At 34.8% G+C, this 15,992-nt stretch overlaps 1 protein-coding gene across 2 annotated transcripts in view; it reads right to left on the bottom strand.

Moving 5' to 3' along the window:
* The window catches only part of MCU (mitochondrial calcium uniporter), a 182,996-nt gene that overhangs the window by 11,577 nt on the left and 155,427 nt on the right, over positions 1–15,992 (bottom strand). For both annotated transcript variants that reach the window (XM_019745865.2, XM_074339574.1), the window contains exons 3-5: positions 13,726–13,896; positions 12,187–12,291; positions 1,058–1,218 (exon numbers count right to left, since the gene is read on the bottom strand). In XM_019745865.2, the coding sequence (XP_019601424.1) occupies positions 1,058–1,218; positions 12,187–12,291; positions 13,726–13,896 (437 nt within the window). The remainder of the gene's footprint in view (positions 1–1,057; positions 1,219–12,186; positions 12,292–13,725; positions 13,897–15,992) is intronic.

The raw sequence follows: 15,992 nt of genomic DNA, 5'->3' as shown, positions 1-15,992 counted from the left end.
CAGTGAACCAGCACATGGACTCTGGATTCAGACCAGCTGAGTTCAGGCTCGGATTGCAAATCATCAATTTCATTACTGAGTATATAACAGAATACAGGTAAAATAATTAGTACATTTTTTGGCATATAGTAAATATTCAGTATAGGATGATAATTATTTTGTTATAGCTGGTACACTAAAAATGCTTTACCTTTTGAAAATGTCAAATTTAAACCTTATCCGCCTTCACAATAGATCCTCAAGTTTAATTTACCACAACTTTCTAAGGTCTTAAATTTAAGGAGAACAACCTTGAGATATGTGTTGACTATTTTTAAATAAATCAGAAAGAGCACAATATTGAAAAGCACTTGTTCCTTTTCTTAATCTCTAATATATAGTCTAATTTATTTAAATGGAAATATTTGTATTATTATTAAAAAATAAGGATGACACATGTTCACTCTAAAACATTCAGAAAAGAAGAAAATTCCACCATAATCTTACTACTCTATTAGCATTTTGGAATATATTCCTTCTAATATTTTTCTTTATATATATGTATGTATATTTAAAAGACATAAATATGTATAACTATAAGCACAATACATTTAAAAATTGGATCACAGTATACACTAATATGCACTGTTTTATAATTTAGTTTTCATAAAATATCATGAATCGTTTTCTATAGCATATTAGGTCTACATAATCATTTTTAACAGCTACATAATATTCCATATAATATTAATACTTAACTTGACTAAAATCATTATCCACTGTACTTAGAACGTTTCTGGATCAGCAGTCTTTCCAATCTTCGTTGTAAGGGTGGTAAATCAGGTTAAGAGCAGACAGACCTCAAAGCTCTAAGTCCATTATCAAAGCTCCAACCTATTTCTTTTTAAGTCCCTTCTTAACTTTGATTGGCACTTTCTTGTGCTTCAGTCCTCAAAACTAGGGACTAGTTTGATTGACAGAGCTCAATTACATAAAACTTGGAGGTAAAAAAAAAGCAAACATATATGCTCTGGAGAAAATATCAATAAAGAGAAAAATCTGAGATTTGAATTTGCACCTTTTCCAGGGGCGCCAGCTGCTCTTTGAGATCCTCTAATCTTTCGATAAGCTCCCTTTCCTTGGTTAGCTGGTGCTGCTCGATGCTCAACGTGGTGTATAGCTGCTGGACTAGTGTCTTTACATCGTTCAGCGTTGCTGCATTTTCATGGCTTAAGAGTTCTGAAAGAAAGGGGTTACATTTTTCTTTTTTAATGTATGTCTTATGTGAAGAGTTGCTATTCCTGGGGCTATCAGACCATAAGAACAAGGCAGATTCATCCACTACTGGGATCCCACTTTCAGTATGAGACTGAAGGAAAGTGATAGTTCCTTTTTTAAAAAGAGGTATCTACAAATCCTAGAAAGTATATTTGGGAAACTTGAAAAATTTGAAACCAACCTTCACCATTATATTCTTGGAAGTCTAACTGCTACATAAGAGGCTACAAATAATAATAACAAAAATAGTCTTCATTAGATAAAGATAAAAAAATTAAGGTGAAATGTTAAAAACTAGTAGAGAGGTTTAGAATCAATCTGACTTTCATGCTTATTAAAATACTGATCTATAATTTATCTGTGGCCTTGCCATTTCAATTGGTGATTTTTTCCCTTTAGTAACACCTGAGGAAAAACTACACAGTATTTAAAATTTGTAAATACAAAGGTATAAATAAAAATACCATTATCCTAATAAACTTAGCTCCCATACAACTTTCCCCTGGCATACCTGTTGGGGAAAGTTACAGAATAGCTGTACGAGCCTCAATATTATACTGTAAAGGGCGTGAAGTTATAAGAATGACTGACAGGCTAAAAGATTCAATTCTTTGATTCAATATCCTCTTCCGTGAGTAGTAGGTGTTTCCAGAAATCTAAAAATTATGTTTTGAGAATCTAATAAAAAAATCAGCTGATCTCAGCTGTCAAGGAATTTAAAATAAAAGCACCAGAATTAAAGCTTTTGTTTTAGAATATTATCCTCAAGTGTGGTATTTTGTTAGGTACGGCACAAGGTCAGCCTTTTTCTAAATCAAAATGAGCCACCATCGGAATTAGCCATGTATTTCAAATATTCTTCAAAGATGTCCTTTAGTACAGTTATCACAGAAATTCAATCAATACAAAATTCAAAGAGGTAGCAAATTGGATTAGATAAGAGCTGATACAGTAAAAGGGGATATAGCACCTAGCATAGCATCTTGCACGCTTCAGCAAATGTGCAAAAATTTGCAGATTCAAAAAATGCGTTAATGGGAACAGATAAAAGCAAGAACACTTTGAGCTCTAGAAATCATCTGTGTTGACAGGGTCTTCTTTGCACTCAAGTTGCAGCTCACGTTTGCATAGGGCTTTACACTTTCTAAAGTTACCAGAAGAGGAAACTACACTCCAGAAGGCAATACTTGTCTATAATAGAATGTCATATGGAAGTGGCAGAATCCATGTTTCTTGACCGCCAGGCCTCGAGTTGAGTTATAACGTTTCTGCTACACCAATATTCATAGTTCTTCTGCAAGCTTAGTCCCCTTTCAAAAAGGCCATTCCTTAAGTAGGTATAAATTGTGTATGGTTAACAAAATCCTATCACATATATTGCTGCATGTTATCTATCCTCCCAATAACAGCATGAGTAAGGTTGGTGTCCATAATTTATAAATGAGGAATTTGAGTCCCAGATAGATAAGATTAACCAACATTTCTGTACTAGGTACAAAAACTCAGTTCCTCTGTCACACTGGTCACATTTTAAGTGCTCAATAAGCACATGTGACTATGGCTACCATTGGACAGTGTAGAAATGAAACATTTTCATCATCACAGAAACTTCTACTTAACAACACTGTCCTAGGAATGTCTCTCTCTGCCCTCCTTTGCTGTCCTCCTTATCCTAATAGTTGGATGCACCTGAATTTTAGGGTTCTTTGGCAAGCTTTGATTTGTCCTTCTGTGCCATCGCTTAAAAACTGCTGACTTTTCTCAGACTATTGCTGACTATCACACAAGGTTTCATTCCTATAATCTCTCATTCCATAATATTCATGTGGCTCTACTTCCCCAGTTGAACCTTGACTGATACAAACAGTATGTAGGATATGCTATTATTTGCATAAAAAAGAAAAACAGATTACGCATTCATATTTGCTTATGAATGCATTAACTACTCTAGTAGGACATACAAGAAACTAAGAACAGTGCTTGCTGGTACAGAGGAGAAAAGGATGGCTGTGGAAGAGGGATGAGAAAACTTCACCCATACATTCTTTGACTTTGAGAATTGAACTTGTGAATGTATTATCTATTCAAGACAAATAAAAAAACTAACGTGGGCCGGCTCGGTGGCTCAGGTGGTTAGAGCTCCATGCTCCTAACTCCAAAGGCTGCCGGTTCTATTCCCACATGGGCCAGTGGCCTCTCAACCACAAGGTTGCCAGTTCAATTCCTCGAGTCCTGCAAGGGATGGTGGGCTCTGCCCCCTGCAACTAAGATTGAACACGGCACCTCGAGCTGAGCTGTGCCCCGAATGGCTCAGTTGGTTGGAACGCATCCTCTCAACCATAAGGTTGCCAGTTCAATAGCTCGATTCCCGCAAGGGATGGTGGGCAGCGCCCCCTGCAACTAAGATTGAACACGGCACCTTGAGCTGAGCTGCCGCTGAGCTCCCAGATGGCTCAGTTGGTTGGAGCACGTCCTCTCAACCACAAGGTTGCCTGTTCGACTCCCGCAAGGGATGGTGGGCTGTGCCCCCTGCAACTAGCAATGGCAACTGGACCTGAGGCTGAGCTGCGCCCTCCACAACTAAGACTGAAAGGACAACAACTTGAAGCAACTTGAAGCTGAACGGCACCCTCCACAACTAAGATTGAAAGGACAACAACTTGACTTGGAAAAAAGTCCTGGAAGTACACACTGTTCCCCAATAAAGTCCTGTTCCCCTTCCCCAATAAAATCTTTTAAAAAAACAAACAAAAAAAACCTAACTTGCAACCACAATACCTTCTAAATGATAAGACTATAAAATGATAATTCATAGATGATCAATCTCACAGATGATCAATTCTAGACCTGGCTGAAAATAAGAGTTATTTTTCAGATCAGACATTAGTAAAGCCTTGGCAAACTCAAGGGACTAGGCTTTATTTTGTTAGATTTTATTGACAGGAAGAATATGGTCCCAAGTATTATCATGGTGGAGGAAAACCTCTGACCCTAAAAAAAATCTGCCCACGTATCTGGAGATGAAATTATAGAAAAAGACAAGATAAATGTACTAACGGCTTAACAACACTTTTGGATGATCGGTGTATGCAACCACATGCATATTACTGTTTCTGCACATGCCATCAGTGACAGGATAATTAAAGTACAGAAGGGCAGAGAGATGTGCTAATATAATGGGAACTGAAAAGTCTTTTCAGCTACTAAACTGGTTTGGGAAGGACTTTAGTTAGCTATTTGAGTCTCTGATAAGGCCTTCACTATTGTTGGTATTTGGTTTGTCTGTTCAACCTTTTTTCTCAAGTTATTTACATCATTAAGATAGAAAAAACCCTAACATTACACTTTAAAGAACTAGAAAAACAAGAACAAATAAAACCCCAAATCAGCAGATGGAAGGAAATATAATAAAAATTGGAGCAGAACTAAATGAAATAGAGAACAAAAAGTCAACAGAAAAAAATCAATGCAACAAAGAGCTGGTTCTTCGAAAAGATTAATAAACTCAACAAACTATTGGCTAGACTCACAAAGATAAAAAGAGAAAAGACACAAGTAAACAAAATCAGTAATGAAAGAGGAGAAATTACCATAGATACCACACAAATACAAAAGATCATACTAGAATACTATGAAGGACTATATGCCACCAAATTCAATAACTTAGAAGAAATGGACAAGCTCTTAGAAACATATAACCTTCCTAGACTGAATCACAAAGAACTGGAAAATCTAAACAGACCGATCAACGTTAAGGAAATTGAATCAGTCATCCAAAAACCTTCCCAAAAGCAAAAGTCCAGGACCAGATGGCTTCACTAGCGAATTCTACCAAACATTCAAAGAGTATCTAATACCAATCCTGCTCAAACTCTTCCAAAAAACTGAAGAAGAGGCAATACTTACTCATTTTATGAGACCAACATTACTCTGATACCAAAACCAGGTAAGGATAACACGAGAAAAGAAAATTACAGACCAATATCTCTGATGAATACAGAGATATTGCAAAAATCCTAAACAAAATTCTGGCAAATCAAATACAACAATACATTAAAAAGATTATATATGTTATGATCAAGTAGGGCTCATCCCAGAGGCACAAGGATAGTTCAACATATACAAACCGATCAATGTGATATACCACATAAACAAAAGATAGAAGTCATATGATTATAGTAATAGATGCAGAAAAAGCATTTGACAAGATACAACATCGATTTATGATTAAAACACTCAATAAAATAGGTATAGAAGGAAAATACCTTAACATAATAAAGGCCGTATATGACAAACCCTCAGCTAACATCATAATTAACAGTGAAAAACTGAAGCCTTTTGCTCTACATTCAGGAACAAGATAGGGTTGCCCCCTATCACCACTGTTATTCAACATAGTATTGGAAGGCCTAGCCAGAGCAATCAGGCAAAAGAAAGAAATAAAAGGCATCCGAATTGGGAATGAAGAAATTAAATTGTTACTTTTTGCAGATGGCATGATTCTTTGTATAGAAAACCCTAAAGACTCCACCCAAAAGCTATTAGAAACAACAAATGAATACAGTAAAATTGCTGGCTTCAAAATCAACATACAAAAATCCATTTCATTCCTGTATAGTAACAACGAAATTTCAGAAAAAGATATGAAAAAAATTCCTTTTGCAATTGCAACAAAAAGAATAAAATTCCTAGGAATAAACTTAACAAAGGATGTGAAGGACCTACACACTGAAAACCATAAGACATTCTTAAAAGAAATTGAAGACACAAAGAAATGGAAAGATATTCCATGTTCACGGATTGGAAGAATCAACATGGTTAAAATGGCCATATTACCCAAAGCAATATATGGATTTAATATAATCCCCATTAAAATCCCAATGGCATTTTTTAAAGAAAAAAACAAAAAATCCTCAGATTTGTATGAAATCACAAAAGACCCCGAATAGCAAAAACAATCCTAAGAAAAAAGAACAAGGCTGGAGGTATCACATTCCCTGATGTCAGCTCGTACTACAAAGTGACAATAATCAAAACAGCGTGGTACTGGCAGAAAAACTGGTACACAGACCAATGGAATAGAATTGAAAACTCAGAAATAAACCCACATATGTATGTGCAGATAATTTTTGACAAAGGAGCCAAAAACATACAATGGAGAAAAAAAAGCCTCGTCAATAAATGGTGCTGGGAGAATTGGAAAGCCATATGCAAAAGAATGAAACTAGGCAGCTCTCTGTCACCATGTACCAAAATTAACTCAAAATGGATCAAAGACCTAAACATAACACCTGAAACAATAAAATACATAGAAGAAAACATAGGTACTAAACTTATGGACCTTGGGTTTGAAGAGGACTTTAAGAATTTGACCTCAAATGCAAGAGAAGTAAAAGCTAAAATAAATGAATGGGACTATATCAAACTAAAAAGCATCTGCATAGCAAATAAACCATCAACAAAATAAAGAGGCAACCAACTGAATGGGAGAAGATTTTTGCAAAAAATGTCTTTGATAAGGGGCTAATATCCAAAAAATATGAAGAACTCATACAACTCAACAACAACAAAAAACAAACAATTCAATTGAAAAATGGGCAGAGAACCTGAACAGACACTTCTCCCAACAAGACATACAAATGGTCAACAGATACATGAAAAAAAGCTCAACTTCACTAACTATCAGGGAAACGCAAATCAAAACCACAATGAGATATCACCTCACACCTGTTAGAATGGCTATCACTAACAAGACAAATAATAACAAGTGTTGGAGAGGCTGTGGAGAAAAAGGAACCCATATATACCGTTGGGAAGAATGTAAATTGGCACAGCCGTTATGAAAAATAGCACAGAGGTTCCTTTAAAAATTAAGAATAGAATTACCGTATGACCTAGCAATCCCTTTTCTTGGTATCTACCCCCAAAAATCTGAAAACATTTATCCGTAAAGATATATGTGCTCCAATGTTCATTGCAGCATTATTGACGGTGACCAAGACATGGAAACAACCAAAGCGTCCTTCAATAGCTGATTGGATAAAGAAGATGTGGTATATATGCACAGTGGAGTACTACTCTGCCATAAGATGAAATACTGCCATTTGTGACAACATGGATGGATCTTGAGATTATTATGCTAAGCAAAATAAGACATAAAAGGTGGAGAACCATATGACTTCACTCATATGTGGGATATAAAACTGAAACATATGACTTCACTCATATGTGGGATATAAAACTAAAAGCAACAAAGGAATAAAACACTTAAATAATAAAGTGTACACTTAAAACCTATGTAATTTTACTAACCATTGCTACCTCAATAAATTTAACAAAGAAAAAAGAAAAAAAAGGCAGAAATAAGGTCTCCAATATTCTCTGGATGGATAATGGAGGAAAGGGCTTAGTGGTACCAATCAAAATGATTTTCCTTAGCATAAAAACTTCCAACCACTATTGATACAGAGTATGTTTTCTTCCTCCCCAAGACTAAGAGGAAGGTGGTGAATTACTACTTCAACCTGCACTAGGATAAAAGGCTTTTGGTGTTCCCTTTCCACATTCTCCCCTCCACTCTAGATTTAATTAGGTTATAATAAAATCATCTACCGTATTTTGCCATGTATAATGCGCTCCCATGTATAACGTGCACCCACGTTTTGGCCCAAACTTACAGGGAAGAAATCTTTCGTTTTAATTTTTTAATTCAAATTTTTTATTTGTTTACAGTTAGGTACTTTTTTGTATTATAAAGGAATTTTAGCATTTATAATATTTTTTCACATTTTATGGTACAAGAAATTTTATGTCACAAATAATTACAAAACACAAGAACAGATACAAGGCACAGGAAATTTTACATACCTGTAACAAATTTTTGATATTTACGTATCATAGAAGGCCAAGAACTCTTTGTTGTTGCAAGTTCCTCATAAGTTCAACAAAACCAATTATCATATTCCAGGGTATTATTTTGCATATGGATATCGTTATTGATTTTGAGTTACACTTTTAACTCATAAGCATAAATAAAAGAGTGAAAAACATTTATATAGATAGGGAATTAGTACTGCCCATCTATAATGTGCATCCTAATTTTCCCTTACAAATTTGGGCAAAAAAGTGGGCATTATACATGGTAATTGCTAAAATAGTCACTGCTTTCATCCTGCAGTGGTCAGAGGAGAATCCAGCCATATACAGGTACAGTAACCAAAAGAATGCAATGGAGCTTGCAAACTAGCCTTATCACTCTGACCTGCCCCTCTGCTCCATTTCAGTTTTTTCCTGCCTCTTCCCTCCAGTTTGGGGGTTAGATACAAGAGTTGTAAATACTTAAGTATCCATAACACCGGAGGACTACCAATCCCACATAAACATTAAATGCGGCTATATTAGATCCTGTATGAATCAGCCCTGTATCCTCAGTGCCTGGTGGAAGTGTTTGAAGTTAAGGTTTACTGCTACACCACATTCAGAGAGCACTATTAATTCTAATGTGCTATCCATAAACAGGGAAAATTAATAAGTGAGAGAAGTGAAAGTTAAAGGGGGTAAGGAGTGAGTAGAAAAAAATGTGTCAAAACTTAAAAAAACTGTCCTGGAAAAGTTTTCCTTCATTAACTATTAGGTTGGTGCAGAAGTAATTGCGGTTTTTGCAATTCTTTTTAAGACCTTTTAAACTGCAATTACTTTTGCACCAAACTGATATTTTAATTGTCATTAGATAAAGCAGATTTGTTCCATCTGCTCCACATACAGCTAAAATCCTAATGTTCCTCCTCATGATCTGATACCAAACACCTAGTGCCTTCAATTTCTTTTGTCCATTTAGCATTTTCTCTAGAAAGTTACAATGTGGGGAAATGTGCTTACTCATCTGGATGACTGGCAACCCTCTCAAGTACAGAAATTCAACCTGCTCTCTTATTTGAAAAAGTGTGGTGACTTGGATGCCAGCAATATCTTCCTCACGACAGGGAGCGGGAGATAATAGGGTGGAAACAAAATTAAAATCTATTTTACATTTCATCAGAAGAAAAGGATTTTCTTTACTATGTCTTCAAAGGTGGGAAAAACAAAATGTTTGTGGCCTTAAAACAGTATTATTTGAGCTTCTGTGAGAAATGGTATCTGATGCATAATCTCTCACTGGCTAATTAACAGAACTGAGAGAGTGTTGATGTATGAATTTAAATATTAAAAAGGTCTTTTAAATTTTACATCAATGCTGCTATTGAGTTTACCAAATTTCACACTTCAGTTGACAATTGTTCCATGAATTATAGACTTCTGACCCTTGCAAACTTCCATTCTAATTGACTTGTAGGGAAACTGGGTAGAAGTTACACAGTTCTGGGATATAGATAAAGTAAAGTCGTTAAGCTGCCAAATCGATTACCAGGGAATCATATATAATTTCTCCCCTTTTCAATTTCTAAAGTCACTTTCCTTATTCAACTTGGGGTTAGCTGTATTTAAGAAAATGGAAACATTCATTTCTATTTTAAAAACACAATATTAGACAAGATGGTTGGACTTATTCATTGATTAAAATACCTCTAGCTTTTGACAACATAATATATGGAAGCTCATATCTTAACTTTGCTCATTGTTAAACTTTATATAGGAATATATTAGTCAACTTTAAAAATTTTGCTAATAAAAAATCTAAATAGAATGAACTCCAGGTAATTTACACACACACACACACACACACACACACACACTCTTAGTATAATGCGCTCAAGGTCCATCATGTTGTTGGAAATGGTAGTATTTCCTTTTCTCACGGCTGAATGTATATTCCACTGTATGTATACACCATATCTTCTTTATCCATTCATCCATATTTGAACATCTAGGTTGATTCCATATCTTGGCTATTGTGAATAATGCTGCAATGAACATAGCAGTGCAGGTATCTCTTTGAGATCCTGATTTCATTTCCTTTGGGTATATACCCAAAAGTGGGATTGCTGGATCGTGTGGTAGTTCTGTCGATCAAAGGGTACCCAGCTTCCGATTATAAGATGAATAAGTGCTGAGGATCTAATTAATGTACACATGATGACTATAGTTAACAATACTGTGATATATACTTGAAAGCTGCTAAGAGAGATGTTAAGTGTTCTGACCACAAAAAAGAAATGGTAATTATGTTAGGTGATGGGGATATTAACTAATCCTATTGTGGTAATCATTTCACAATATATAAATGTATCAAACCATTGCACTGTAGTCTTAAACTCACACAACATTATATGTCAATTATGTCAATAAAGCTGGGGGCAAATAAAACAACAAATTTAAAAAAAGTAACGAAAAACAGTAAAATAAGACCTGTATTTCTGTTATTTTAAAGAAAATTTCTAGCCCAAGAATCAGAGAATAAACAAGAAAAACATATTAGCATAGCTAATAGATAGCTAACAATCCCTGGTCTACATAGTCAATTATTTCAACTTAATAAAATCTGATTCAGTATTGTCTTACTATTTAAAGGATATTTTTCCATCCTTACTATACTTATTATACTTTTCTATACTTTTTTCCACGCTAGTTCCATCTCAACGAGCTTGAACACAGAAGAGAATCTGGCTTCTGAATAACCAAAAGTGCTACCAAGTTGACTCATTTAATTCATTCAATACAGAATGACCACCTGAGTCAATGGGGAGTGGGGGATACAATATCATAGTGAGCATTTCCACATTCAAGGAGTAAGAACAATTCAGAGAGGAGATTAATCACTTCTGGATGGCTGGGAGTCAGGGAAAGAAGCAGGATTATTAAAGACTTCATGTTAGGGCTGACACTGATGATTTTGACAGGAGGAAACAGGATGTTAGGAAGAAAGGAGAAAGGCATCTTAGGCAGAGGAAAGAGGAACAAATACTGAGATGATGAAGAATGGGGCACAGTTAAGGAAAGCAAAGGAATACAGGGTGGAGGAAAAGTGGGCAACATGTAAGAGCGAAAGGGAAAAATTTTAAAGGTAGATAGATGTAGACCAGACTTTGGAGGCATTCAATATCAGACCTTTTTCTACATTAGACATAGTTCTTAAAAGCAGAATTGAAACTAGGAATGTCCTAGGAGGATGACGGGGGAGTAGTGGTGGTGGAAGGAGCATTAACAACAGCAGTAAGTGACAATAAATATCAAGTGCAAAGGGAGAAAGTGACCAAAAGAGACAACTCACAATGCTATTTCAGAGCGCTGTTTAGCACCAGTACTGTTAAGAGCCACACTGAACCCTGGGGTGAAAAGAAAAATCAGTAATACTGACTCTATTTAAAATTTTGATATTTTGTTCACCAAGGTTGTTTTTTTTTTTTAAATTTTTAAAGCAATAGTTCATTAAAATATTATTTATCTTGACTACTAAGTTTTTCGGCATCCTCTTAAAATTTACTCCTGAGGCAAGTACCTCACTTCTTTGCATAAAAACATATACATGTCAGAGTTCCTAAGGACTATTATTGTACAATAATCGACTTCCTGACTACTGACTTCCAGCCATCAAAAAAAAAAAAAAAAAAAAAAAAGGATTAATTTCTATTACAAATGTTTAGGACAGGGAAGTCCATAATTTATTTTAAAAAGATTCCCCCTATAATGTTATTAAAATATTAATATGACTTTTAACCTGTGTGGCAGGAAGGAGCTTATGTAGAACATCCATTTATGTGAAACAAAGTGACAATATCAGATAATAAAGCTTTCTGATGTCGGGTAGAATTTAAGCTTTAGTCAGTGTACAAGCCAAGTACCAGGTACTCAATGAGCTCTTCAACCGAAATGGTCTGTATGTAAAGCTTTCAGTGTTCTTTGAATATTATCTCTTTCTCAAGGTAATCCAGGGGAAAGTTCACTCCAAAAGCCCTTCCACATTTCTCCGACCTTCTCAGGGTTACTTTTTACCTCTCTTTGGTGGTCGCACATGATATGTTAAGTCATTAATGACCAGCTTAAAGTCATCAAGGAGGAGGAGGTCTATTCCTGTTGAGGCAGCGACTCGAACGCCATCTGTGAAAAAATTTAATGTGAAAAATTAAATTTGTCGTATGTCCATAATTATTCAAGACTGGTCAAGAAGAAGCAATCCCCAAAACAGATTTTAAAAATTGCATCTTTTCTTTTACATTTCAGTTAACTTTTTGCCTTATCTCCAAGTGTATGCTAAACAAAGCTTACATTGTCTGAGGTTTTTTGTTTTTGTGGTCTCAAGTCAGTGAAGATTTAACAACATGCTTTTCTGGTAGAACTTTATGAACAGTGAAATAACTGCATAGACTTATAGGCATCAGTTGGAAATCTAGGGTAACTAGGAGAGCTGCATGGATGTCTTAGATTTGTCTATGATGGAAGTTGGTTGAGTAAAAAAAAAAAAGGCTTTCTAATATATAGTACTTTTCAGTATGGTCACTGATTAGATGCCAATAATTCAGGGATGAATGCTAGGGTTAGCAAAGAACACCAAGCTGGTCTACTAATTATATTACTAGATGAGGTGAGAATTAAATATATTTAAAATATTTACACTTTAGAAACATGGCAAATTGTTAACAAATGGTGAATTCAAGTGAAAGATAAATGGGTATTTACTGTACTAATTTTTTAAGTTTTCTGTAGATTTAAAATGTTTCAAAGTAAAAATGGGAAAAATGTAAGGCACTTAAAAAATACATAAGTGAAATTAAAAAAAAATTTAGAAACAGGAAGAAAGGGAGGAATGAATGGATGAAGAGGTAGGGAAAAAATTAAGACATTTTGGCAAATAGAAAGTGTAATTTTTTTAAATGCCAACTCATTAGTAGTCAAAAACTAAAGATTAAAACCAACCAAAAAAGTGCTATATGATCCAAAGCAAATATTTAAAAACAAGTCACGTATAAAAAATACATATATAAGTGAAATGGATGTTATGTCAAATGGGAATTTTTAGTGCCTTATTTTATATTTGTTTCAAATCATATGTTTTCATTTTGGTCAACTTTTATCTGAAAGACATCAGAAAAATCTAAAAAGAAGTCCTAATATTTCGTATCTCCAGAGATGAGGGCTCATCCACTAGAAATATTTATTCTATGCCTAAGGTAATGATAAAAGGTCGCAATATATAAAATGCTCATGTGTGAGGTGCTTTTGCATGAGACTCCCTGTGTATAAACATTTGCTAAAACTGAATAATTATATTCTGAGAACCATGGGAGAAAAATCACTTTCTCTCCTGACATTTGCTGAGCAAAAAATGTTTTCTAAAATTAAGAGTATGACATACTTTGCAGCAACCTGTGTGTGTGTGTGTGTAGTAGTGGTGGTGGTGGTGGTGGTGGTGGTGGTGATGGTGGTAAGCAGTAGTTTGGGGGGAAATGGGTGGGAATTAATAATAAAGGTGACCGTACCTGGTGAATAGACTGGGGGGAAATTGGTGGGAATTAGTAATGAAGGTGACCGTACCTGGTGAATAGATTGCAACTCTGTCAATTCCCCGATCCTCTTCTTGTAGTTGTCGTAAAAACACACCAACAGAGTCTGAGATAGGTTTGAGTGTGAACTGGCAGCGTTCACGCCGGGACGGTAGCCTCACAGATATCACAGGTAACCCATTTTGATACACCACCGTCACATCTGAATGAAAAAGACCCACAATCATATGAAAATTAGATTTCCTTATAAGTAACAGCTATATTATTACCATTCTTATATGGAATCTATTTTTATTAGTGTGGTGTAAAATGTTTCCAAACGTTTAAGAACATGCTCTTTAACTTTAGTGGAAGGTTATTCTGAGAATTGGCTTATGCAAGATCATAGGGATCATACAATTCACTTTTCAGAAAAACGAAAACATGCAAAGGATTATCTTCTAAGTGGATCAAGGAGAAGGTTTCTTAGGAATTTGAGGTAAAGGACTTAGTATTGGTGAAGATAAACTCTCGTTCCATTTTGGAAGACTTTATTAAGTAGTCAGAGATTGCTGGGCGACTCCAGGAGGTGGCTCTTCGGAGCCAGAACTTTCAAGAATCCCTGGGAAATGACATCTTAAAGTACAGGATAAGCGAGACTCTTACTCCAGGACAGTCAACTCATATTTATAGTATGATATTACATCGAAGGTGCTTGATAGGTAAGCATTCAATTATACAGTAAGGACAGTATTTATTAAATACAGTAATTATGATATCATCAAAACAATTCCTTTTATGTTCTCCTGAACGTTGTCCTGAGGTTAACTAGAAGTCAAAGATCAACTATTTGGGAGTTTCTAACAAAAAGTTATTAAGAGAGATATTATTATAAGCTATATAACTGAAAGGATTTCTACAATAGTATGATACAGAATTCCATTTTCCTTGTCTTTTTTTCTCAACAGTCTTGACTTGTAGAGCCTTAGTCACTGAAACAAATGTTAGAATAACTCTCTTTCAAAGTAATTTTCAAATGAATTTGTTAAATAACTAATGTTGAACGAGATTTTTTAACATTAGCAACCAGCATTTCAAGATGGTAACTTAGCACTGAGGAAGGAAAACAGGATTTGGAGTAATCTGGGCTCAAATTCTGGCTCTGTAACTTTGGGCATATAATATAGCTTCTACGAGCCTCACTTTTTTTCACATATAAAAAGGGTTTATCCCTAACTGATGTGAGGAATAAAATTAAAAAAACAACACACCACTTAAAACACTTCAGCATACTGCTTGACACATAGGGATGTTTCTTTACTAGCTTTTTTTTTTTTTTTTAAGAATCAAAAGGTACATTCTATAATATTTCTAAAGATTCTTATCTCTCAAAATTGACAAGTTGAGACGAAATGTATATAAAGTTCCAAATTTTCCATAGTTGTTGTCATTTACACCTTATTTCCTTAAAGATTCTAGTAATTTTTAAGGTTTACAATGTATACAAAAGCCTCACACTAAATTCTTTCATGACTTAAATTTTAAAAGCAACACTTATTAAGGCATATACGTAGTTTATGAATAACAAAATACACTTTTATTTTCAATGGATGTTTCATGAGTTTTGACACATTAATCAAAATTCCCTCGAGCCCCATCTCAGTTAATCCCTCGGCAACCAGTTTTGATTTTTTTCACCACAGATTATATTTAGTTTTTCTAGAGTGACGTATTACTGGAATCATATGTTATGTACTCTTTTGTATCTGGCTTCCTTTTTTCAGCATGATGATTTTGAGATTCATCCATGTTGTTGTATATTAGTAGTTCATTCATTTTTATTGCTGATAGTATTTCACTGTATGGACACACCATAATTTGTTTATCCATTTACCTATTGCTTGACATCTGGGTTGTTTCCAGTCTTTGGCTACTATGAATAAAGCTTTTATGATTATTCACTTACAAGTCTTTGTGTGGACCTGTAATTTTGTGATATGCCTTTTTCCTACCCTTTTACTTTTAACCTATCCCTATCTTTATATTTAAAGTGGGTTTCTTGTAGACAGCATACGAGTACACTTGGGTCCTGTTATTTTATCCAACCTGACAATCTGTGCCTCTCAATTAAAGTGTGTATATCATTTGGATTTAATAAATTACAAATATGGTTGTGTATAAGTCTATCATCTTGCTACTTTATTTATTGACCCAGCTGTTCTTTCTTCTATCTTTCTGCTATTCTTGCCATCCGTCTATTAGATTAACTGAATATTTTTTATGATTGTTTAATCTCTACTATTGGCTTATTAACTATAC

This window comes from Rhinolophus sinicus, linkage group LG07, assembly GCF_036562045.2.
Source record: "Rhinolophus sinicus isolate RSC01 linkage group LG07, ASM3656204v1, whole genome shotgun sequence".
Lineage (NCBI taxonomy): Eukaryota > Metazoa > Chordata > Mammalia > Chiroptera > Rhinolophidae > Rhinolophus > Rhinolophus sinicus.
This window is presented reverse-complemented; position numbering and strand designations above follow the sequence as displayed.